Genomic DNA, 25,212 nt, shown 5'->3' with positions numbered 1-25,212 from the left:
AGTCAGTAACTTCACCTGAGTACATCCATTTTGTCCTACTTGAATATTAACTATTTACTTGTACTTTGATACTTCAGTACATTAAAATCAAATACTCCAAGACGTTTACTCACGCAGTATTCAAATGGCTTCCTTTCACTTTGATCAAAGCAAAATTTTAGCACGTGTGGCGTTTGGGTACTTTTTTTCAGTTCTCTACTGCTGATACTTTACCTGCGGTATATTAATACTATTATATACAGTACAAATATATAACACTACAACACTGAAAACATCCTCTGTTTGATGAGTACTTTCAACACCTGTACTGCATTGAGTAAGTACAGTCTGCTCAAGACTTCTACACTGCAGTACTGCTACTTTACTGAAAATACCTCACAGGGACTTACAGCCTGGAGAGCAGGTGAGTCAAAGCGCCTTCATCTTTCACTCCTCTCATCCCTCCATCGTCTCAGGTTTGACTTGAGCAGCAGCTTCCTGTCAACACCTGTCTGCAATGAGTCCGAATCTGAGACCTGACCTGAGAGCAGATTCAGCTTTTGTTGCCTGCTGAGCTCTGAGCCTCCTGACGGGGGCGCCAGAGGCCTGGACGGGAGACAAACACACACTGCTGATTCAGTGCGAGGACGTCATGTTTGTGTTTCCGTCGGTGTCGAAGTGGTCACGACCAACCTGTCGCCTCCTCCATCATCATCGTCACCGTGTGTAGACCTGGACTGCTGGGGGTTCTGCTGAGTCAGCGAGCTAATGTGGTCGATGCGTCACGTACAACACACACAACACAGTACGGAACAAAATAGTTTTATTACCATCCTGTCAGTGTGTGTGTGTGCGTGTGTGTGTGTCTGTAGGAATCATCTGTAGAACATTTACACCAACAAAGTCATGTCCATAAAAATAGCTTTTCTTTTCATCTCCACTAAACGACGCATGGATCCCGTAGAATCTGTCTCAGAAAAATAAATGCAGGCCCCGCCCCTTTACATCAATAAACTCCTCTGCCAATCACAGCTGAGGAGGGGCGGGGCCACGCAGGATCTGACAGTCACGGCGCCACATGCGAACAGAGTTTAGAGATTAGATTTATGTACAGAAACGTTTCACCTGCTGATAGAAAACATGTTTAAAATTACAAGATACGAGTCAGAACTTCCTGTCTGAGGACATCGTGCTGCAAAGCATCATGGGACACCTGGAGTGATGGTGAGTTTGAGCTGTTACACCATGTGGCCAAAAGTATACGGTCAGTCCATCTGTCTGGTAACTATGAGAACCAGTTCATGACTACCCTCCGCCCAGGACTTCAGCGGTTCCATCACACGTTACCGGGTTCTTCGTCCGTTCACAAAGACGAACACCTGGCGACAGCAGGAGGCGTGCGACTTAAAGACACAGCAACAGAGTCGTGCCCTGTCCACATACTTATGGCCACATGGGTGTAAGAGCTGAGCTGACGTTCACAGAGCTGCTGCAGGAATCGTCCAATCACAGGTTTGACCTCTGATCTCAGTTCAGAATCAATTCATTTTGAGATGAAGCTGTGATGTCACAGCACCGGATGGAGTCGTGTCCATAGCAACCAGCAGCGGTGTGGCTATCAGTCAGGAAGCTCAGAGTGCCAACAGATCAGTGAAAACAACGCGCTCGTGCGGCCATCAGCCCGACGTGACACGACGAGCAATCTGATGTGCCGCCGCCGTTTGTGATCTACAGACAAAAATAACGTGCCGATTTTCATTTGGAACCTCGTTACAAGTCAGAGCCAAACGAGGCCGTCCTGGATGCCACAGTCTTTCACCTGCTTCAAATGTTCAAATCAAATCATCATTCATCTTAAAGGGACGGCGTGGCTGACTGGTGACATGGCTGCGGGACAGCGAGGTGAAACAAAACGAAACGTTCACGTGCAAACTGATGCGACGTTCTGCTGAGGTGGATTGAAAACATCGATTAGCCTCCCGCTGCTTCGCTCCTCTCGTCTCGCCTACAGCCACACGTTGAAAAAGCTGAACTATCCCTTTAACATCAGTTAGTCGGTCTGTCCCTTCATCATCTCCTGCTGTGTTCCATCCATTCACGCAAATCAATCAACGATCAGCTGATGCTGTGATTAATGACGTACCGTCGAGCTTCCCTAAAGACTCGCTGAGTCACAGTCAGCCGCTGATCCTCCCTGAACGTTTGAAGATCATGACTCCACCTGGCACATCATTTTCTACAGTGTGCTTCCAGCAGGCGTGGCAGGCGCCTGGACGTTACCCACAATGCAACGCGCTGACTAACGACTCCGAAAACATTCGTCATGTTCTGCTGGTGAGAGAAACGTCAGCGTGACGTTCAGAGCTTCTCGTTAAAGAAAATGGCTTTTTGTTCACGGCCTCCTCCTCCTCCTTCTGCTCTGAATTCTTTAAGGCTGTTTGAACGCCACACAATAAAAAGTCTCCATCTCTGGTAGAAAAATAGAATCATGCTGTAAAGAAGAGAACAGTCGGACACGATGGCTTGGTGCTGCGTTTACGGCACAGCTGAGGCCGGGAAATCACGCCGTCAGGAACCGAACTGAGGCTGAATACACGAGTTAGACAAAAGGACCGAAGGGTTCAGAGAACTCGTTCTGCGTTCTAATAGCTGGTTCCAGACCGGATCCACAGGTCCACTGAGGGGCCCCGTGTGGCAGCTGAACCGGATCAGAGAAGCAGTCGAGTCCTGCTGAGGACCTTAGTGCTGGCTTTTTTTTTTTTTACACGCCAAACTAACTGGCAGATTAATGAAACGGACTGCGAGCACCTGGGACAGAGCGGACTCACAGACATGTGTGTCTCAGATCTCATCTGGAGTCTGACTGAAACCACGTGTGTGATGAGAACCGCCGCTCGGCCTCGCCGGTTCCTGACGCGTGTGTGTCAGCAGCCTCGCAGTCACACACAGAAGCATAGAAACGCGTCAACACGAGGAGCTTCGGCTCCGCAGCAACGACAGCAACAGCAACAGTCGGGGGGGTGGGTTACCGTGGCAACCACAGAGCTCAGCTAGCATCAGGAACAACAACAACAACAACAGTCTGATGAGGAGAACCACAAGGATTCAGCCTCACTTTGGCTTTTCCATCAGACACCTCAGAGGACTCGGACCGTCAGAGGACTCGGACCGTCAGAGGACTCGGCCGCCGCGCCTCAGCGTTCCTTCTTTTATTCGCTGCTCTGGTTGGGTGGTGTTTGTAGCAGATTTTCCCGTTCAGAATTCAAACTCTTTGAAAGGATTGACTTGTTCATTGACATTGTTTTGCCATCTCGTCACCACATCAGAGGCAGAGATGGTCCTGGATGGGAGACACAATCCCGCTGAAGCGCAGACGCTCGCGTTAAAAAGTGTTTTTCAAAGCCGAGGACGGATAAATCGTGGCAAGATGGCTGCAGATTAACACTCTGAGCCTTTCAGGAAAAAACATCATCAGGCAAAGCTGCAAGTCTGGAATGAAATCTGAAAGCAAAACGACTCGTCGTCATTAAGAATAAAACGCGTTGAACCGCTCAAAGCCGACGGGAGGGGAGCTCAATAAAAACCCGGCGGGCGTCACTCCTCACTGCACTTTAAAGACACACAAACACGTCTGTAGACAAAATACTTGGCTGAGTAGAAACTCCATCGTCAGCATCGCTCCTCTGTGATTGGTCAGTTCAGAACGACACAGAGTCCAATAACAGGCCATGCATAACTGGAGAAAAGGTCGACCAATAAGAGCGAAGCAAAAACCCTTAAATGGAGCTAAAGGCGGTTTGTGAGGGAGTCCAGCAGGACAGAGTTTCTAAAGCGCTCATGTGAGAGGACAATCCAGTTCTCCCAGGACAACCAGGAGCCATGACGGCCCCCAGAGAGTCCGTTGCACTGGGATCAGCCCACAGAAAGAGAGGAACGCTTTCTGACAAACAGACGAAGAGATCTGAGATAAAAAGTCCTTCCTGTTGAGTCCCAGACGAGCTGACAGGAAACGTCTTCAGTCAGTCCATCGATCACCAAGTGATATTAAATGTGTCTCCAGGTTCCAGTTTGTCCCTTCAAAAAGTCAGCCTGCTGCTTGGACTGAAGCTGCAGCCCTCAGTAGAAGAAGAAAAGGAATCCCTGCACCTCCTCGAGCCCTCGTCGCTCCGAAACAAACGAGGACCAGCGTCCTGCAGCTCTCAGGCTCTCGGAGGCTCGGGCTCCGGGGTTCAGAGTTCCGCTGCTGAGAAGCAAACCTCCCGGCCTGACCAGTGAGGCCACAGAGCCCCAAAACTTCCTGGTCTCAGTACAGAGAGTCAGGATCCTCGAGATGCAGTCCGCCCAGCCAGGAGGGCCGGCGGCTCAGGGCTTCTGCGGCCCGGGAGACAGAACCACAGGGGTGGACAGGCCGTCGACGCTCAGAGCCGGGATGTGGATCTGATTACTGCCGTTGGTGGGAAACTGGAACACAGAGAGCAGAGGAGGATGATGATCAACTTATCTTCATCTGACACACGACGGTCACATGACCCATCAGGCCTGGAAAGTAACCGAGTACTTTTACTTGGATGAATAACCAGGACTGGTTTGTAAGTACTTCTGGAAGTAGTACTTCTGAACTTCTGCTACTTTATACTTTCATTCCAACATGCAGCTGATAACGTGTGTGTGTGTGTGTGTGTGTGAGTGTGTGTGTGCGCATACATGTGTGTGTGAGCATGTGTGAGTGTGTGAGCGCTTGCTGCACAAACTGGTGTGTGTGAGGTCTGAAGCCTGCGTTTGTTCTCAATGTGGTTTCAGCCTGCAGATCAAACTTCCTGTTCAATTTATTTTCATTTGATTTGACTCGACTCTTTGTCCTCACATGGGGACAGAAAGAAGTACTAAAATATTTTCAGATACATTTACTTGAAGTAGTCAAAGTACTCTGTAAGAGTCAGACTTTGCCCCTCCGCTCAATACGAGGGTGTAGCTAATCCTCAAACGACTTGCTTTGATGTTTCACTCTGGCAGTCACTCTGCAGAGCACTTCCTGTCACATGGTTCAAACTTCCTGCTTTTGCCCGGTCACAGTCACGTGCTGATGGCTCGGTGTATTACCTGGAAGGAGAGCTTGGCCGGCGAGCGAGGAGCGATGGGACTGAGCGTGCTCCAGAAGTGGATGGTGGAGGGAAGAGGACTGGGAGTCAGCAGGACCGGAGTCTGGAACAGCACGTACATGAGACCGCAAAATCAGAACAAACAAACAAATGGAGGTCTCACAGACAGACAGACAGACGGATGGACAGACAGACGGGCAGACAGACAGACAGGCACGTGAGAGTGTACCAGAGCGTGGGAGGTGATGACCGTCGGGGTGAGCGTGTTGGTCGCTGATCCAGGAGCCAATAAGCTGTTAACAGCTGCGTTCACCTGCAGAGGAAACAGGATATGATGTCACAGACCTGTTATCAAGCCTGCAAGTTACTTCAGGTAAGGAAAGCGTGTTTTGTTGAGGGCAGCTGCTCACCTTATCCAGGGAGAGACCAGGGGGGAGGGAGGGGGAGGAGGGCAGCTCCAGGCCCCGCGGCTTCTTTGGTTTGGGAGGAACGGAGTCCGCCGTCGAGGTGGCTGAAGGATTCGCAGCTGAGGAGGACGTGGCAGGAGGGACGGAGGAACCTGACGGAGACAGAGAGACACTCGTCTGAGCACACGGACCGACACCAGCTGACGGATTCCAACAGATCGACGCTCGTTTCCTGTCACCTGTGGCCCCGCCCTCGGTCACCAGCTGCTGGTCTCCGACCCCGGACTCCATGCAGAGAGGGGACGGGCTCTCCGCCATGGCGAGGGGGGACTCGGGCTCCCCCGAGTCGCAGATCAGCTGAGAGACCTGGAAGGAGCAGAAGTGATCAGCTGGAGGCGAGCAAACGCTGCATCAACGTGATGGGAACCAAAGCCAAAAATCAACTCATTAAAAACATGACAAATAATAAAAATAAACGTAGACATCAAATTATTTAGCATTTCTGTCTGATCTCCTGACCAACTCAGCCAATCAGATGGCTTCTCTGAGCTCATCTGAAGTCCCGCTCCTCTCACCTCCTCCACCTGCTTCTCCTCCAGAGACACCATCTGCAGCAGCTCCTCCTCTGACGGCAGGTTCTCCTCCTTGATGATGATGGGGGCAGGGGGAGGACGGGTGGGGGTGGGAGGAACGGAGGGAAGGGGAGGAGCCTCAGTGGGAGGAGCAGCTGCCATGGCTGCCGCCGCCACCGGCTGCTGCTGCTGGGGGGGAGGGGGGTTGATGATGACAAAGACAGGTGGGGGGTGGGTTGGGGGAGGAGTGGCGTGGGGGTGAGGGGGGAAGCCGGCCGGGTTATTGGCTCCCCCACAGTCGTCCCGCTGCGGCCCCTGGGGGTCCATCGACACATGTGGGGGTGGGACGGGACCGACCGAACCCCCAACATGACCAAGGGGGATGAGGGAGGAAGGGTCCCCGACGCTGGTCAGATAAATCTGGGGAGGGTCGCTCAGAGGAGGCACAGGAGGATTCTGGGGAAGAGAGAGACGAGAGCTTTGTGAACATGGGGGGGGGGGGTGCTCACCTGTACCTGAGCCACAGCTTCCTCCTCCTCCTCCATCAGCTTGGCACCCTTCCTGAATATTAAAGGCTGAGTCTGATCTACAGACACGACTCTGATACTGATACTGACCTGTGATTGGCTGGCGGCGCCGGCCGGTATCTGAGGGCTGAGAGCGGGAGTCGGGCAGGGAGACGGCTGAGTGACGATCACCTGCAGAGCCGAGTCGATGGCGCCACCTACTGACGGAGCCGCTTTAGACTCTGCTAACACGCAGACCTGAAGAGGAGCACAGAGGAAAGCTCAAAGTTCAGCTCACAGAGTCCCACATCTGATCCCTAATCTGAGGTCTCTGCAGAAGCCGAACGCTGATCTGAGACCAGCTGCTGGTGTGTGTGTGTGTGTGTGTGTGTGAAAAGGCTGCAGGCAGCGCTGATCTGTGAACACACACACACACTCTTTGTCTCTCTCTCTCACCTCTCGGGACGGGCGATCAACCTTAGCGGTGGGGTCTTGATGCAGAAGCAGCTCTGTTTTGATTGGTCGTGGGCTGGGCGAGGCCTGCAGTGATTGGATGGTGAAGGTGGAGTAGAGGCCAGACTTCATGTAGTCGTTGCGGGAGCTTTTCTGGGAGCTGCTGGGCGATGAGCGCTGGGGATCAATACAGAAATCAATCACTCAATCAATCAGCGGATTCATATCATGTCAGTGGCCATAAGCTGCAGAAACTGCACAGGTAGAAAAGAAAGCACACCTGGGGGAGGCCCTTTGACGGACAGGGTGAGCCCCCGCCCCCGAGGCCTTTCGACTGGCCGTTTGGCTCGGCGCCGTCCCTCCTCTGGCCCTCCTCTCCGCCGCGTCCCCCCTCGGGCAGGGACGGGTCGGGCTGGCTGACGAACTTGTAGACAAACTTTTGACCGCTCACCTTCTTTATGATGTTCTGAGAGAAGACGACAAACCGACTGAGGACGACGCAGAGACGTCGCAGTACAAACACTACACCTGCTGCAGTACTGTCAGGCTGCTTGTCATGGATGCTCTGTGTGCTACGTAGCAGTGGGAATAGTACACGCAGTAGCAAAAGCAGAAGTATTAGTAGCACTTTACAGTAGTACTGGAGTCCAGTACTATAATGGATTACTGATAGAAATACGCCTCAGCGTGAGGTCGTTTATCTTGTGTTTGTAGCAACATAAATATTGTCAGTAGTTAGTAGTTTTCGCAGTAGTACCTTGTCATAGTAGTATCGCAGCGCTCGGCTCAGCTTGTCGTAGTTCATGTTGTGTTTGTTCTTGCGGAGGCCCCACAGTCGGGCCACCTCCTCAGCGTCCAGCAGCTTGAACTCGCGGTCCTCGCCCGTCCACGAGATCAGGTGACGCTGCCGCTGGTCATCCAGCAGGTGGAGCAAGAACTGCCACAGTGTGATGGAGGGGTCCATGGCTGAGGGGGGGGGGGACGGACGGACAGACAGACAGACAGATTGAAACTGTAGCTAACAGCTTCTGCCATGATCAGTGAACGCATCTATCTCGCCTGAAACAAAGAAACCTCCACCAACATCACGAAACCAAAACTGAGACAAGACGTGTGAGCAGAAACGATGCAGCGTTGATGTGCGATGAGCGAGGCTGGTCAGCACACACATTTAAGCTAAGACGAGCTGATTCGGGATCAGTTCCTGTCTGACGCAGACGAGGTTAAGTGTTACACAAACCTGAGAGCAGCATGTTGGCTCACATTCACAACACACAATCACATCCACATTCCTGATCCACGAGGGTCCTGTGGCCTCGTTCATCTGTCCAGCTTCATGAGCGATCAATCAACTGTGCTCAGCACAAGCCCCCAGAACTCAAAGTGATGTAAAATTTACATTACAAATTTAAATTTTAAAAATTTGCACATTTGGGTTTCCAAAGACCAAATTTGGAGCAACAGTCCAAATCCAAACACGTTCAGTGGACAAGCAGCGACGGCTGATGACTGTTTTACAGCTGAAATGTGCGGGAAGCGAACGTTCAGATTTTAGGACTCAGCGCACAGCGACGTCTACGTGACGCTCGGTCAGATGGCTGTCGTGTGTGTGTGTGTGTGTGTGTGTGTGTGTGTGTGTGTGCGTCGTACACACACGCTGAGCGGATCAAACTGAAGCACTCGTGATGAGGAAGTGAAGCTTTGAGAAGGTGCACATTAAGCTGATCAGAGTGAAAGAGCTGCCACTCAGCCAAATGAGCCTCATTACCATTGGCTGACCTATTATGCAACTAACCTATCAAACACCTTGGAAACCATCGCCATGGTGAGAGACCTTTCATCGATGGTAACCAAGGGAGAAAGACAATGAGAGAGAGAGAGAGAGAGAGGCATCGACACAGACAGACAGGCAGACAGACAGACAGACAGGCAGACAGACAGGCAGGCAGGCAGGCAGACAGACAGACAGACAGACAGACAGACAGACAGGCAGACAGACAGACAGACAGGCAGGCAGACAGACAGACAGACAGACAGACAGACAGGCAGGCAGGCAGACAGACAGGCAGGCAGGCAGACAGGCAGGCAGACAGACAGGCAGGCAGGCAGACAGACATCAGGACATCAACCCACTGACCCGTGGATTTTTATGATCCTGAGCCGTCAGTGCTGAAAAACCAGTTTAAATCACAAGTTGGTGGTGGATTTGCAGGATGGGGACATTTCAGGAAGTGCAGCTCTCATTATAAACTCTGTCCGCTGCCTTCCTGTCCGTCCTGCTCACCCAGCAGGATCATGTGCACCCCCACCAGAGGACATAGTGGACTGACGGCTGTGAGTGCGCATCGCCTGCTGGTAAACATGGCCGCCACGTGTCCATGTCAGTGCTGAGCAGCGTGTGTTCCTGTTATCATCCTGTAGTTTCTGAAACGTGAACGCAGAGCTGAGGAAGAGGGGGAGCTCAGACAGAAAGAAAGAGTGAGAGAGCAAACCATTTCTTCACCAGAGAAGAAGAGTGTGGTTTGTCCGCCACATCCTGTTTCGCTGTGGTTTCTCCACTTCCTGACATCAGTGTGTCAGAACATCAAATGCGGGGCACCCACACATCCTCAAAGATGGAACTGGTGATAGAACCGGTGATACGACAGTCAAGACCAGCTTCCCACCACGCAGACGGAAAATAACCCAACAAGAACTTCAGTGGAAACCAAAGAACTCCGCCGCAGCTCGTTCTGAGGCCTGGACACGAGTCCGTCTGAAAACAAACTCACTCTCACATTCTGAGCAGGTGCACCCCCCCCTGACCTGAGGACAGTGACAGCCTGACCTTCAAACCAGTAGGCTACTCTATGGTGGACCTGCTGCTGACCTCAGATCAGAACATCTACATGACACGTCAGTGGGTCACATTTTCATCCTCTTCAGACTCCTCTTCATCAACACACATCTGATCACAAACATGTGGTATCTCACTAACACCAACACACATCACAGTGTGTCAGTGTTGCCATGACAACATGTGAATATTACATCACTGACTCTGACGTGTCTCCGTGGTAACATGTACATACCTGCATTTTAAATTCTTTTTAAAAAATTTGAATACAGTTTTTGTAAATACCTGTACTTTTTGAGATTTTAGTTTTTGTTTATCCTATCTTTACTGTTTATTCTATTTTTTATACTTCGCACTTTTCTCCTTTCTTGGTCGGGAATACTGCATGTGCAATGTCTGTAAGAACAAGAATTTCCCTCCAGGGATAAATAAAGGAATTCTGATTCTGATTCTGATTCTGTAACAGTCAACATCACGTCTCCAATCGTCAACTTGATATCCGAGGCCCAATCAAAAACCAGATTCGGTACAAAGTTATACTTTACTGTTTTTCCTGCTGTACTTGTTTGTCAGACTATCTGAAGGCCTCGCCTCAGGCTGTACTATCTGATATTTTACACACTAAACGTTTCCTCAAGAGACTCAATGGCAGATTAATCAACAAAAATAAATTCGAGACAGTCTAAGTGAGTGGTGAGCTGAACACATTTTAGATCATTTAGGTGTTCAAACCCCTCTTGAGGTGAGAACTCGTCGGCTCAGGTGGCTCAGAGAGGACGGACACGTGTACAACCTGCCTTCTCAGATGTGCTTGGTTAGCGTGGAGGTGTTGTCACACTGCAGGTTTCTACACGCTGCTGGCAGCCAGCTGCATGAAAACATCTGGCCGAGCCTTCAAAACACACACACACTGAGCTGCAGGCCTCAGCAGCTTCCACACACCTGTTGCAACGTTGCTGCCTTCCTGTGAACTGCATAAACACACACGCACACAGTGCAGGGGCGTAACGCTGTCCTCCATTAGCAGCGTCTCTTACCGTTTATCAGCGGGTTTGACTCCATGTTCAGCTCAGTGTTCCGTCTAGTCTCTCAGTTTCCGGTGTCTCCCAGCAGGCTCACACCTCCTCCATGCTGCTGTGGTGTCCGTGTGTGTGCTGGGGGTTTGTCGGAGCAGTTTACGGCTGTCAGGGCCCGGCTGAGGAGGCGACGTTCAGCGGCTTCTCCCGCGACCCGCTGGCGTTATGTAACTGCTGCGAGCTGCCGCTGGGCTCCCGTCCCTCCATAACAACAAAACCCTCAGCTCGAAAATCAAGTCCGCTTAGTGCGACAAACACGGCCAAAAAACAACACCAACTAAAATTACAGAGTCAACATACGTTCTGGACACTACGAACAGGCGCGTTTACGCACCAGCCGGAACAAACTTGGTGCTAATTACATACCGATGTTCATTATTGTCCGATAGCATAAAAATGTGAGTTCAGTATATCTCAGCAGACGTCAAAACGTGAGTTGGTGTTTTTATTTCCGCTTCATCCTCGCTATCAAGGACCTGGACGTGTTGACTAACGATGATAAGAGCTAACTAGTTGGCTAACTAGCAATGCTAACGCTGTCAGACTAACCGCTTTTAGCGGTAAAGCTGCAGTATTATTATCTTCTCAGAGGGCTCCGGGGCAGCCGTTTAAACGACAGGCTGTTGCTCGTGTTTTAGACTTCACAAAGTTTCTCCCAAGTTCTGGGTATTCCGGAGACTGACGCTATTAGCATAGCGCGCTAAACAGCTAGCCTAGCCCGCTGCTGTGACAGCCCCTCACCCCGCCTTCCCCTCCTGCTGGTGCGTCAGCCCCCAAACAGCGCTGCTGACTGCGGATCCACAGAGTTCACCACAGTCCGTCCAGAGATGTCCGACACGGAGCAAAAGTACTTTGTAAAATCCGCCTGCTTGTTTATTTACGGTGTGCGGGCTCAAGCCGTCGTCTGTGAAGACTAAATTCATTACTTAATGTTTGTTTTCCCAGTTTCTTCCTGTAGGAAAAAACGCCCCCTCACTACTTTCACCAGCGTCAAGTCACCGACAAGTCAAACTCTTACACTTCCGGTGACTGACTTCAGCATAAAAAGGTCTGTTGCGTACGAACCCCATCAGAAACGAATTTTAACTTAGTAAAAGTGGCGACAGTGAACACTGAGGTCACTGTGCAAGCACCGGTGAGATGTATTTTAACTATTGTTCGTAAAATTAAATGTCTTTTCACTCATTCTGCTGCTCACATTGTAATTTGGTGTTGGTGTTTGGTGTCTTATTTTTTAACAGGTGCTGACTCTTCAGTCACGTAGTTTCTTCATCACACTGAACTGCACTGAAGGTTCAGGAAGTTCAGGATATGCACGTGTCCACCCCTGACAAAAATGAGTTGTCTTTTATTTTGAAGGAAAACAGTCGCACCTTGACTTAATTCCGGTATGTTTTCAGCTTGATTGTGTGAAACTTGACGCAGCGCACTGTGCCGTCTCAGCAGGCGCGGGATGCTGACGTAATATGCCCCGCCTCTTCCGTTCGTTCAGCTGTTTCAAAATAAACTTTCTCTGATGAAGGCGTTCAGAATACTGAACAGAGTTTGGTTGGCGGCCGTCAAACAGCACTGGGGAAATGTGGACTTCAGTGTAACAGATACACTGAATATAAAATAGATCTTTTTAACACCAAACTGAGATAAAAACTTACAAACTCAACCTGCTCATGGAGTCCATGACATGTGGCTGAACACGCAGAACATTCAGTCAACTTTCTGAGCAAAGCCAGCAGCTGCCAGTTAAACACTGGGGCTCAAACTGTCAGCTGGCTCCAGACCAGCTGCAGTCTATTTCAAAAGCGATCTCTCAGCCTCTTTATGTCATTGCCTCTATTTAGCCGTTTCCATGGCAACAGGCTCAGTGTCGTTAACTGAGCATCTTTAAGATCCACTGAGCTTCATTCTCAAAACTGTTGTTTTTGTTACTACTGTTATGACATTGATCACATGTTTAAAGAAGAAACAAACTGATCATCACATCAACATAACGTGATTGTGGCACCAACAGAGCTTCCTGTTTTTTTTCCTGCATATTGCGAAACGTACCTCAAGAGGCAAGAAAAACAGTTCTGTCCACATCTACAGAGCAAATTAAAAGTGAAACCACACTAAAGGCCAACTGAACTCAAATTCTCACAACTGCTTCAACAAGTGTTATTTTGATGAACAAAAAGGTTGGGAACCGCTCAAATATCACAGCCTGCATGAAGCCATGTCAACCTCCACAGCTTGCACATAGTTTCACTGAAGTTACGCTAACAGTTTCCCCGTTTCCAGTCTCATCCGGGACTCTGAAGAAGAGGAGGACTTCAATAAAGGGACATGCCACCACAAAAGGAAAACAAATCAGCCTTCAGCTCAGTTTCAATCTGTTCCTCACAGTGTCAGTAATAACTACAGACACGGTGAGTGGAGCTTCATTCTGTTAGCCCCGTTCTATTAAATGTCCATATTGTAAAGACATCATTGAACCGAACTGTCCTCTGGTTGTCCAACATGTGGGAAAGACAGGGCGACTTCTCTTCTTCTGCTCTCTGGCAGTTCTGTCAGTCCCTGCAGCTCCCGCAGACCCTGAGGAAGAGAAGAAGACAGCAGCCAATCAGATTTCTCATCTGCTCATAATCCTGTTAACATCTGATTCAGTGCTTACATTTAATTAATTAATCATCAGTACTGAGTAAAACGAGACAGAGATAGATCAGTAGATAGGAAATTTAAGGTGGGTTATTAATGATTGAAGTGATTAACAAGCAGCACCTATGGCCACAGGAAGCCAACTGAGAATTGTCAGAATAAGCTTCAGCCCAGTTTCACATTAACCTGCATAGATGAATGGCATGAATAAAGCAGAATGTAAAATGTGTAAAGAAATATCTTCAAAAATGATAAAATATCTGAAAAAAAACACATCAATGGAATAACTAAAAAACAAAAATCAGGAAAATGTTTGAATAAAATTATCAAAATGTCTGGGGAAAAAATCTGATTAAAGAAAAAAATCAAAATACATCTGAAAATATAAAATTACAATAGAAAAAAGGTATATTTTTATATATTTTTTGCTAAACATATCTCTAAACTATTTGAAAATGTCAGTGCTCAGTTTTTTTGTAGTTTTGTGTTCAAAACAACTTTGTGAGCAGTGAACGCCTTCTGCTGCTGATGGGTGAGAGGCATTCACTGACACGTCGGAGAGAACGGTTTCCAACTGACCTCCAGCACCATGCGGATGTTGGCTTTAATCTTAGCCGAGTCTTTGGTCAGCTGCTCCGTGAAGCTGGAACACACGTTAGCAGAGTTAGCACCTGTCACTCGTAATGCTGGGCACAGCCAGCGCTAAGCTAACACATGACTCTGCAGTTACTGCAGACATACAACCACAGAAGAAGAAGAACGTGATGATGAACTGACGCTGTGAGCTGACTTGTCTTCTTGTCGATGAATCGCAGAGCTTCGTCGTGGTTCATCTCCACGAAGAAACCGAAACCGACTGCTACAAAGATCCTGGACGAGTCCTCACTGACACGACAACAAGCAGAGATGAGCGAAAATCAGAAACTTCAAAACGTTCAAAATGTCTTAAAGACGTCATGTGACGAGGAAACACGTAGAGGAGAGACGAGCAGGACGTCTCACTGTGTGTCTCTCCGTCTCTGTCCATAGCATCAGAAACAGCTTACACTTCAGCCTGGACGTAGAAGTTACAGCCCAGATCCACATCTGTCTTCAGCTGCTGAGAGCCCGACTCCTGCAGACACACGCACACACAAAGAGGAGGAAGTGACATCACAGTGACATCACTCAGTCACTCGCACAAACCAGTAACCAGAAAGATTTAGCTGTTTTATTCATCGAAACGTCAGTCAGTCAGTGTTTTCTTTTTCTGAATGCTGGAGAGTGTGTGTGTGTGTGTGTGTGTGTGTGTGTGTGTCTGTGTGTGTGTGTGTGTCTGTGTGTGTGTGTGTGTGTGTGCACCTGCAGACTCTGGATGGTGCTCTTCAGCTGCAGGTACTGAGAGATCTTGTCATAGACTGAATCTCTCTGCTCCAACACCTTCCTGACAAACACACAAACTCACACAGTGAACTTTACTTTTCAAAATAAAGTCCCTGATAATAAAAATGAATGTAAATAAAGTTAAGGTAATGCAATTAAAGCAAAATGCACAACAATAAAACAGGTCAGATTTGCTTTGTGTTTTGTTTGTGACTGAAGCTGCGAATGTAAATATAAAATATATTTCAGCAGATACTAAATATTTGTTCTGACAGACTCGTGGAAAGATAATTTTTATTTAGTTTTTGTGCTTTTTTACTTTTAAACTACAAGGAGGGGGAGAGGAAGAGGAGGGAGAGCAGGGAGAGGAGGAAGAGGAGGAAGAGGAGGGAGAGGAGGACAAGGAGGGGAAGAGGAGGAAGAGGGGGGAGAGGAGGGAGAGGAGGACAAGGAGGGGGAGAGGAGAAGAGGAGGGAGAGGAGGAAGAGGAGGGGGAGAGGAGGAAGAGGAGGACAAGGAGGGAGAGGAGGACAAGGAGGGGGAGAGAAAGAGGAGGGAGAGGAGGGAGAGGAGGGAGAGGAGGAAGAGGAGGGAGAGGAGGAGGAGGAGGGGGGGAGGAGGAAGAGGAGGTAGAGGAGGCCAAGGAGGGGAAGAGGAGGAAGAGGGGGGAGAGGAGGGAGAGGAGGACAAGGAGGGGGAGAGGAGAAGAGGAGGGAGAGGAGGAAGAGGAGGGGGAGAGGAGGAAGAGGAGGACAAGGAGGGAGAGGAGGACAAGGAGGGGGAGAGAAAGAGGAGGGAGAGGAGGGAGAGGAGGGAGAGGAGGAAGAGGAGGGAGAGGAGGACAAGGAGGGGGAGAGAAAGAGGAGGGAGAGGAGGGAGAGGAGGGAGAGGAGGACAAGGAGGGGGAGAGGAGAAGAGGAGGGAGAGGAGGAAGAGGAGGGGGAGAGGAGAAGAGGAGGGAGAGGAGGAGGAGGAGGGGGAGAGGAGGAAGAGGAGGTAGAGGAGGCCAAGGAGGGGGAGAGGAGAAGAGGAGGGAGATGAGGAAGAGAAGGTAGAGGAGGCCAAGGAGGGAGAGGAGGAAGAGGAGGACAAGGAGGGAGAGGAGGAAGAGGAGGTAGAGGAGGCCAAGGAGGGAGAGGAGGAAGAGAAGGGAGAGGAGGAAGAGGAGGACAAGGAGGGAGAGGAGGAAGAGGGGGGAGAGGAGGGGGAGAGGAGGAAGAGGAGGACAAGGAGGGAGAGGAGGACAAGGAGGGGGAGAGAAAGAGGAGGGAGAGGAGGGAGAGGAGGAAGAGGAGGGAGAGGAGGAGGAGGAGGGGGGGAGGAGGAAGAGGAGGTAGAGGAGGCCAAGGAGGGGAAGAGGAGGAAGAGGGGGGAGAGGAGGGAGAGGAGGACAAGGAGGGGGAGAGGAGAAGAGGAGGGAGAGGAGGAAGAGGAGGGGGAGAGGAGGAAGAGGAGGACAAGGAGGGAGAGGGGGACAAGGAGGGGGAGAGAAAGAGGAGGGAGAGGAGGGAGAGGAGGGAGAGGAGGAAGAGGAGGGAGAGGAGGACAAGGAGGGGGAGAGAAAGAGGAGGGAGAGGAGGGAGAGGAGGGAGAGGAGGACAAGGAGGGGGAGAGGAGAAGAGGAGGGAGAGGAGGAAGAGGAGGGGGAGAGGAGAAGAGGAGGGAGAGGAGGAGGAGGAGGGGGAGAGGAGGAAGAGGAGGTAGAGGAGGCCAAGGAGGGGGAGAGGAGAAGAGGAGGGAGATGAGGAAGAGAAGGTAGAGGAGGCCAAGGAGGGAGAGGAGGAAGAGGAGGACAAGGAGGGAGAGGAGGAAGAGGAGGTAGAGGAGGCCAAGGAGGGAGAGGAGGAAGAGAAGGAAGAGGAGGAAGAGGAGGTAGAGGAGGCCAAGGAGGGAGAGGAGCCTCGCGTCGTTAATCCAAAAAGCTAAACTCTGATTGGCTCTACGAGAAGCCTTTCCTTTTGCGTAGAGTGTATTTACAGGGTCGGCGCTGCTTCTGGTCGACCCTGGGAGTTTGCGCTCTCCGCACATGTTCTTCTTCGTTGGTTTCAGCGGCGGATTGTAGCCACAACGCTGCAGTACCTCCGAGCACAGTTGCAGCTGAATGTGTCTCTGAGGTCTGAAACATGGCATTACAACACTGCTGTGCTGTATTCGTGTGTGAAGCGGAACAAAGTGAAAAGATCGAACGAATTAACACAACGTCGAAACTGAGCGCTCCTGAAGTGCCGCTGGTGGAGTAAACGCACTTCACTACTGTCCACAACATGAGGAGCACATCTGCATGCAGATGTGTAATGTGAGAATAATGTGGTGGCGCGTCTGCAGTGAGTCACTTTGTGTCTCTTACTGTAAATCTCTCTTCAGCACGTCGTTGATGAAGCTTTCGTACTGCAGAACCTTCTGCTCCATGTTAGCGTTAGCATTAGCACGAGCAGGCGCTAAACCACCGAGCGTCTGACCGACGTTAACGTTTCCGTGTCATAATCATTCCCACTAGCATGCCGGACATCGCTCTGCATAGGACGTGGATACCCTGCAAAACAAGTACTTCCTGATTTCAAAATAAAAGGAACACGCACCGGAGCCATAGAATTAGAGCAAATAGAAGAAAGCAATGCAAAAGAAATTGCTGTTGAAGAAGCACTCATTACATATGAAAGAACATACGAAACACTGATACATATAGAAAGACTTCAGGGAAAGTCAGTAAAATGATCACGTTTGGTTATAAAATTTAGTGTTTAATTAAATTATTTGAATATTTTTAAGTATTTACCATAAATGTATGAAACCTGAAGTGTAAGTAATTATTGTATTTCCCTATTTGAACTGAAGCTGAATGTGAAAACATTTTTAAACTTCGTCATATGAGAGACTGACGGACCAGCAGGTGAGTCTTTTCTACCTGCCGTGGTTCTGTAGCCGGACTAGTCACATGATCTCGCTGTAAACAAACATGGCGGGTTGTCGGAGGATCTGTCGTTAGCCGGTTGAACATAAAACGTTTAAGCGAACACGTCCTGCACGTGAAGAATGACATAATTACAATAACTTAAAAGTAACGTGATTCTGCGTCTCTTTGACTGGTGCTGGACACGTGCGACACGTGTTTCGAGAGGAAAATATTCGTTGAATTTGGTGTAGCTGGGCTAGCTTTGCTCGTAGGTTACCAAGGCAACACGCCAAGACAACGTTAGCCAGCAGGTAGCTGTTAGCTCAGTTCAGGGTGTGTCGTTGAGTCGATTTTTCTTTGCAGCAGGTTGTTTCTTACTCGCCGAATTAAAGTGCGGTGTTAAAATGTTTTAAGTATTCGATTAACTGTCCTGTCACTCCGCTTGTTATTGAGCCGATAAACGCAACGTTAATGAACTGCTAGATTTATTTATGTGAGTTTTTCGTCGTCGGCTTCTTAACTGGAACCTTCAGCAGAGACTGCTGTGTTTTCAAATGTCATAAATTTTCCGAATCAGAACACACACTTTTCATCGATACGATCGATATACACGTCACCCGCACGTTTAAGGCCCGGACTGAGAACACAGATGACGTTTCATTTTGTCTCTCATCCGGCCACAGTAAGAGAACGTTACCTAAATGAAATCTAATTTAAATGCGCACATTTGGTTGAAAGTAATCAGTGAACGGGACCAGAGACCAGTCCGGACCGGTTGGTTAGTCCAGTGTGAAGACATGGAGCAGTACAGCATCCTCGGTCGGATCGGAGAAGGAGCTCACGGCATCGTCTTCAAGGCCAAACACATCGAAGTAACCGTGCTGCGGCAACACTCACCTTTAGCTGACATTATATTTGTTCGTATTCATCATCACTCAGTCGGTGTGAGACACGACAGAAAAACTGTGTGACAGCTGCTTCATAATTTAAGGCGGTTTTTAAACAAAAATGCTCTGACTGTCAGTAAGTCTGTGGTCATGTCTCAGTGATCGCCCCGTCAATAATGAGTGTATTGATTATACCGGACTGAATGTTGTGTGTCAGACAGGAGAGACGGTGGCTCTGAAGAAGGTGGCCCTGAGGAGACTGGAGGACGGCATCCCCAACCAGGCTCTGAGGGAGATCAAGGCCCTGCAGGAGATCGAGGACAACCAACATGTGAGTGTCAGAGGACGCCATGTTGGGGTCAGAGGTCAGCCTCACACTCCTCCTCCTCCTCCTCTTCCTCAGGTGGTGAAGCTGAAGGACGTCTTCCCTCACGGTACGGGCTTCGTCCTGGTGTTCGACTTCATGCTGTCCGACCTCTCTGAGGTAATCAGGAACTCCGAGCGACCTCTGACCCCGGCTCAGGTCAAAGGTTACATGATGATGCTGCTGAAGGGCGTGGCCTTCCTGCATCACAACAACGTCATGCACCGGGTGAGTTTCCCTCTGAAACGGAGTCTGTGTTCACAGTGCATTGTGGGATTGTGTCCAGAACAGATTGAATGGGATACACACTCAAATAAGATGGAGGACAGCAGGATGTTTCTGTTCCCTTCAGAGTTAAAGCCCTGATGCGTGTGTGTGTGTGTGTGTTCGTGTAGGACCTGAAGCCAGCAAACCTCCTCATCAGCTCTTCAGGTCACCTGAAGATCGCAGACTTTGGTCTGGCCAGATTGTTCAGTGAGCAGGGAGACCGCCTGTACAGCCACCAAGTGGCCACCAGGTGATGCACAGACACACACGCACACACACACACTTGATGTGGTTGTGTAGTACAGGTACGTGCAGTGTGTAACCCGTGTGTGTTCAGGTGGTACCGAGCGCCTGAGCTGCTGTACGGAGCCAGAAAGTACGACGAGGGAGTCGACCTGTGGTGAGCCTGAAGCGACCGCATGCAGCCGTGGACACTCGGAACGAATCTGCTGACCAGACGTGACGTCTGAACTGCAGCCTGACTCGTTTGACCAGCAGCTTTAAAGCAGTGCAGAGCTGAGTGTGTGTGTGTGTGTGTGTTGCAGGGCGGTGGGCTGTATCTTTGGCGAGTTGTTGAACTCGTCTCCTCTGTTTCCTGGAGAGAACGACATTGAGCAGCTGTGTTGCGTCCTGCGAGTGCTGGGAACCCCGACTCAGGACAGCTGGCCTGTAAGACCCACACGCAGACAGAAACCGAACACACGAGTCCACATTAAAGCCTCCAGTGAAAAGCTGGAGCTTCACTATGTAGTGACAGAGGTGCACAGTGCGACTCTGCCAGGTCTCTTAAGAGGGCCTACGAGCATCACCAGTCAGGTCCGGGAGGTGGAGCAGGTCATCCGCCAATCAGAGGGTCGGTGGTTTGATCCCCAGCTTAGGCTGCGTGTCCAGGATACTGAGGATCCTCATGGCTGTTCCATCAGCGTGTAGTCAGGATGCAGGATTCCAGAGTCTGAGAGTCTGGGGATGTTAATAGACCCGGTCTTCCCTTGTCACCAGCCTGGACTCCAGTTGTTCTTGGTCAGTTCTGTGCGGGTAGTGGATCTGTGATGGCATCACAGCATGTTGATGCTCTCTGTCTCTCTGCAGGAGATGGTGGAGTTGCCAGATTACAATAAAATAACCTTTAAGGAGAATCCAGCAATCCCATTGGAAGAGATCGTCCCTGACACGTCCCCTCAGGCCATCGACCTGCTCTATAAGTTTCTGGTTTATCCGTCCAAACAGCGCTGCTCTGCCAGACAGGTAGGAAACAGGAAGTGAAATTGTGTCTCTTTCCTCTGTTTGACTGCATTTATTTACAGTCTGGGTCAGAAACACAAGAACTGTGCCGGCCTCAGACACTGGGGGATCCGAACCCGTCCGGTGTGTATCAGATTCGTTCTGTGTCACGTCGCACTGATCCGGATCTCTCTGGGTTTTGGACTGCAGGTGGCGACGTCAGCTTCTGATGGCAGATGAAACGACTGAACTGAATCATGCGCAACAGATTGTCAAGCCAGAGACTCAAACTGTTAATTGATCAAAAGTATTTTTTTGTTTTTATAGATGATTGGTCAATGCACAGCGTGTGTTTGTGGTGTTGACCTGCACCTGGCTGAGCTGATTGATCGGTTGATTGATTGATGTATTGATTGGTGTCTGTGTTCTCTGCAGGCCCTCCTCCACCCGTACTTCTTCTCCTCTCCTCTTCCTGCTCACCACTCTGAGCTTCCCATCCCTCAGAGGGGGGGCCGCCCTCCCCGCCAGCGCCTGCAGGCCCCGCCCACTGACTTCTCATTGGACCTGCCCCTGCAGAGAAGCCTGGTGGACCCTGCGCTGCTGCAGAGACACGCCTCTCGCTTCTGACCGACTGACCAGTCATCTTTCTCCTTCAGCGAGTCTGCTGAGGTCACTTTCACGCTGAAAGATATTTTTCAGCTGTAAAACTGGTTTCCACGGAGTCTCCTGCAGGAATACGATGAGAGAAGCACAAGATAAAAAGTAAATAACAGGAAACAGAAAACAACAAATGCGGGAGGAAACTACAACAAAACTTAATGGCAAAGAGATCCGAAAAATATGACAATTTGTCTGTTTAGCTTGGAATTAAGTTGCAGCTTAAGTTCGGACTGTTGGGCTGCTGTGAAGCAAGTCGCTCACAGTGAAGATGTCTTCTTATTCTCCTCCGGCTCGCAGTGAGTCACACGTACCTTCATGTTTACCTCTCACTGTTTAAACAACAAGTAAAAACACTTCTGTCCCAGGTGAACACCTGGACAGGAGGGGAGGAGGGACAAACAGTACGGGGAGCACACATGGACATAACAAGTACAAGACCGTGACAAGAAGAAAACCTTCAGTAATTATGGGAACATTTAAGGAACCCTTAAGAAACTCCTGAAGACACACTGTGCTGTGTTCATGGACCGTGGGAGAAAATGTGTCCTCATAGAAAACAACAGGGAATGTGGATCTTTCACATCAGTTTCAAGGACTGCCTGTGGGACTCGCATGGTCCTGCTGCTGGTCAGGACTCCAGAGTCCACAGGTGTTGCACCCTGGACTCCAGACCAGCAGCTTCACCTTGAGGAAGTACTCACATCCTTTGCAAATGTCAAAGTATTCATTAGTATTCACAAGCAGTAAAACGTTGGCAGTACTTTAATGCTGTAGTTGGTTGAAGTGGGCCTGCTTTGACTGCAGTTCTAATACTGCATCATATTGTAACAGACATATGAAGTAGCAGTAAAGTGAGCCACAAGTACCTCAAACAGTACCCACTTTAATGTGCTTAATTACTTTCCACGCACTTACTAATGAAGCTCTTTTTTAAAGCAAATAATGAATAGAGTTAAAAATCATTTGAAAAGAGCAGGAAGTGGATTGACTTCCTGTTTGTGCTCCTGCCTGTCTGTGTGCGGGCTCAGAGCAGACAGACGGGCTGAGCAGCTCGCAGCGTCAGCATCGCTTTGACTTTTCCTCTGAAGGAACGAAACTTTCTCAGGTTGGTTTCATCTCTTCTGCCTTTTATTTATTTAATCCACGTGTGTTTCTGCTAACAGAGTACATGTGGTGTGTGACGAGCACTGAAGGAATACAACACTGAGGTACTTGTACTTATTAGTTACTTACTCTCAGTGCAAAATTCTGTACTGTACTGCATCACCTGTCAGCTGGAGTACTTTTCTGTTTTTATACACCAACATGTGATCTATTTATAAAATATTCATCAGTAAAACCACACAGATGATAAAATCAGCTCCACCTCGACGGCAGGAATCAGAAATCAATAAATCAACAATAAATAGGAAATCAATGGAACACTTTGACTGTTGAGTATGATCTGCTGATGATACTTGTACTGCGTGTATTTTTGTCTTTTAATACATGAACACAGTGTTTGTTTTTACTCAGACAGGAGCTCTGCTCTCCCTCCTCTCAGACACAGTGCTGATGTCAGACTATTTGCAGCCAGCTGATTGGTCCTCTGCTGCTATGACAACATCAGGATTCAACACGAAGGTCGGACTCTAAAAACAACCCTCGTGTCTCTTTTTCTGTGCTTCGAGAATGCAAATCTGATTTCTGTTCCTTGCAGGTTAGCCCCGCCCCCTTCCACACCTTCCTCCAATCACTGAACGTGTCACATGAGGCCGAGCGCTGTACCGCTGCCACTCACCAGTTTGTAAATTCTTGTCAGCGGTTGGACGACTCCAGCTGTCAGTCACTGAGCTCCGCCCACACCCCACCTCTCAATTCCACATCCTTACATGGTGATCCAGCTCTGACCCGGCCCCCCACCTGCCTCCCCTCCTTAATGCTTGGATGGAATAGTTACCATGGCAATCTTGCCTTCCTCTCCTCCTCCTCCTCTCAGGCGTGGGGCAGCCTCCCAGGTGAGATGCGTACCTGTGCGTGTGAGCTGCACCTGCCTGTTGTGCGTCTGCATGCTGTTTCATGTTTTTGTTGGTATGTGTGTTAAGAGGAGCGACAGTGTGTGAGCTGTGGGTCCAGCAGCGCCCCCCTGTGGACGAGACACACCACAGGTGGTCACCTGTGTAACACCTGCAGCCTCCAACAGAAAACCAACAACAGACCACTGCTGAGGCCGAAGAGGAGAGCTGTGAGAGACACCCTCACACTCCCACACACACACACACACACACACTCCCACACACACACACACACACACACACTCCCACACAAACACACGCACACACACTGAACTGGGTCACCTTCTGGTTTTCTCTTGATCTGGTCTCACTTGGACTTACCAGCCGTCTTCAGTTGGTTTGAGCTTCCTCAGATCTGTCTTACTAACAGATTTACTAAACTAGTAAACTAATAACTAATAAAATGTCAATCAATCATTTTGAAAAACAGCCTGGTGGCTCACTAATCAGCACATTGACGAGGTTTTGCTTTACTGTGTGTCCTCAGACTGCGACTCAGAGATCTGGAACTCAGTGTGTGAACTGTTCAACTGCAACCACGACACTGTGGAGGAGAAACCCTGCTGGAGAGCCAGTGTGCAACGCCTGTGGACTCTACTACAGACTGCACCAGGTACTACAGACCTCACCAGGTCCTACAGACCTCACCGGGTCCTACAGACTGCACCAAGTACTACAGACTGCACCAGGTACTACAGACAGCACCAGGTACTACAGACCTCACCGGGTCCTACAGACCTCACCGGGTCCTACAGACAGCACCAAGTACTACAGACTGCACCAGGTACTACAGACCTCACCGGGTCCTACAGACTGCACCAGGTACTACAGACCTCACCGGGTCCTACAGACTGGACCAAGTACTACAGACAGCACCAAGTACTACAGACTGCACCAGGTACTACAGACAGCACCAGGTACTACAGACTGGACCGGGTACTACAGACTGCACCAGGTACTACAGACTGGACCGGGTACTACAGACAGTACCAAGTACTACAGACTGCACCAGGTACTACAGACAGCACCAGGTACTACAGACTGGACCGGGTACTACAGACAGCACCAGGTACTGCAGACTGGACCGGGTACTACAGACTGCACCAGGTACTACAGACCGGACCGGGTACTACAGACAGCACCAGGTACTGCAGACTGGACCGGGTACTACAGACAGCACCAGGTACTACAGACCTCACCGGGTCCTACAGACTGCACCAAGTACTACAGACAGCACCAAGTACTACAGACTGCACCAGGTACTACAGACCTCACCGGGTCCTACAGACCTCACCGGGTCCTACAGACAGCACCAAGTACTACAGACTGCACCAGGTACTACAGACCTCACCGGGTCCTACAGACTGGACCAAGTACTACAGACAGCACCAAGTACTACAGACTGCACCAGGTACTACAGACAGCACCAGGTACTACAGACTGGACCGGGTACTACAGACTGCACCAGGTACTACAGACTGGACCGGGTACTACAGACAGCACCAAGTACTACAGACTGCACCAGGTACTACAGACAGCACCGGGTACTACAGACTGGACCGGGTACTACAGACTGGACCGGGTACTGCAGCAGGTGCTACAGTGTACAAACTACAGCAGGGAGCTTGCTGCACAGCGTATGAGGTGCTCTCTATGTGTTTCTGTATGTGTTTCAGGTCAACAGGCCGTTGGCGATGAAGAAAGACGGAATCCAAACCAGAAACCGCAGAGTGACCAATAGGACCAAGCGGGGGGCAGAAAATCTGACCAATCAGAGACACAGCTGTCCCGTAGGGTCCCGCCCACAGGAGGCCATGTTTGAGACCTCGGCACCTTCTCCTCTCTGCTGGATGAGAAGCCAAGCTGTGAAACATTTTGGTTTTAAAACCTGTTGAATCTTCCAACATGTGAACTGATTCTTTGATTAAAATACGTTTCGTCA

General features: G+C 49.8%; 4 protein-coding genes across 7 annotated transcripts; 2 read left to right on the top strand and 2 right to left on the bottom strand.

Annotated features, from left to right (window-relative positions):
- Positions 1-785: 785 nt before the first annotated feature.
- elk1 (ETS transcription factor ELK1) lies at positions 786-12,103 on the bottom strand. Of its 2 annotated transcripts, XM_046395685.1 has the most exons (11): positions 10,890-12,100; positions 7,774-7,982; positions 7,297-7,482; positions 7,020-7,193; positions 6,675-6,821; positions 6,061-6,513; positions 5,725-5,851; positions 5,489-5,637; positions 5,308-5,391; positions 5,080-5,181; positions 786-4,440 (listed from the first exon to the last, which is right to left on the bottom strand). In XM_046395685.1, exons 1-11 carry the CDS (start codon positions 10,912-10,914, stop codon positions 4,342-4,344), a joined length of 1,755 nt encoding a protein of 584 aa, XP_046251641.1. In that variant the 5' UTR covers positions 10,915-12,100; the 3' UTR covers positions 786-4,341. The 2 variants fall into 2 exon arrangements, with proteins under 2 accessions (XP_046251641.1, XP_046251640.1); XM_046395684.1 differs by having other exon boundaries at positions 5,489-5,851; positions 10,890-12,103.
- Positions 12,104-12,990: 887 nt separating this feature from the next.
- uxt (ubiquitously-expressed, prefoldin-like chaperone) lies at positions 12,991-17,557 on the bottom strand. Its single transcript, XM_046395691.1, has 6 exons — positions 17,272-17,557; positions 14,904-14,985; positions 14,609-14,676; positions 14,340-14,447; positions 14,142-14,205; positions 12,991-13,499 (listed from the first exon to the last, which is right to left on the bottom strand). Exons 1-6 carry the CDS (start codon positions 17,331-17,333, stop codon positions 13,392-13,394), a joined length of 492 nt encoding a protein of 163 aa, XP_046251647.1. The 5' UTR covers positions 17,334-17,557; the 3' UTR covers positions 12,991-13,391.
- Positions 17,164-22,088, top strand: cdk20 (cyclin-dependent kinase 20). The gene is made up of 9 exons (XM_046395687.1): positions 17,164-17,248; positions 18,556-18,689; positions 18,922-19,035; positions 19,108-19,296; positions 19,464-19,585; positions 19,673-19,735; positions 19,881-20,004; positions 20,425-20,580; positions 20,992-22,088. Exons 1-9 carry the CDS (start codon positions 17,206-17,208, stop codon positions 21,181-21,183), a joined length of 1,137 nt encoding a protein of 378 aa, XP_046251643.1. The 5' UTR covers positions 17,164-17,205; the 3' UTR covers positions 21,184-22,088.
- Positions 22,089-22,125: 37 nt separating this feature from the next.
- Positions 22,126-25,212, top strand: gata1b (GATA binding protein 1b). 3 transcript variants are annotated; one of them, XM_046395689.1, is made up of 6 exons: positions 22,126-22,321; positions 22,760-22,839; positions 22,916-23,213; positions 23,301-23,440; positions 23,758-23,883; positions 24,947-25,212. In XM_046395689.1, exons 2-6 carry the CDS (start codon positions 22,771-22,773, stop codon positions 25,163-25,165), a joined length of 852 nt encoding a protein of 283 aa, XP_046251645.1. In that variant the 5' UTR covers positions 22,126-22,321; positions 22,760-22,770; the 3' UTR covers positions 25,166-25,212. The 3 variants fall into 3 exon arrangements, with proteins under 3 accessions (XP_046251645.1, XP_046251646.1, XP_046251644.1); XM_046395690.1 differs by adding an exon at positions 24,188-24,225 and having other exon boundaries at positions 22,241-22,839; positions 24,947-25,054; XM_046395688.1 differs by having other exon boundaries at positions 22,241-22,839.

The sequence above is a fragment of the Scatophagus argus genome, chromosome 8, assembly GCF_020382885.2.
Source record: "Scatophagus argus isolate fScaArg1 chromosome 8, fScaArg1.pri, whole genome shotgun sequence".
Taxonomy (NCBI): Eukaryota; Metazoa; Chordata; class Actinopteri; family Scatophagidae; genus Scatophagus; species Scatophagus argus.
This window is presented reverse-complemented; position numbering and strand designations above follow the sequence as displayed.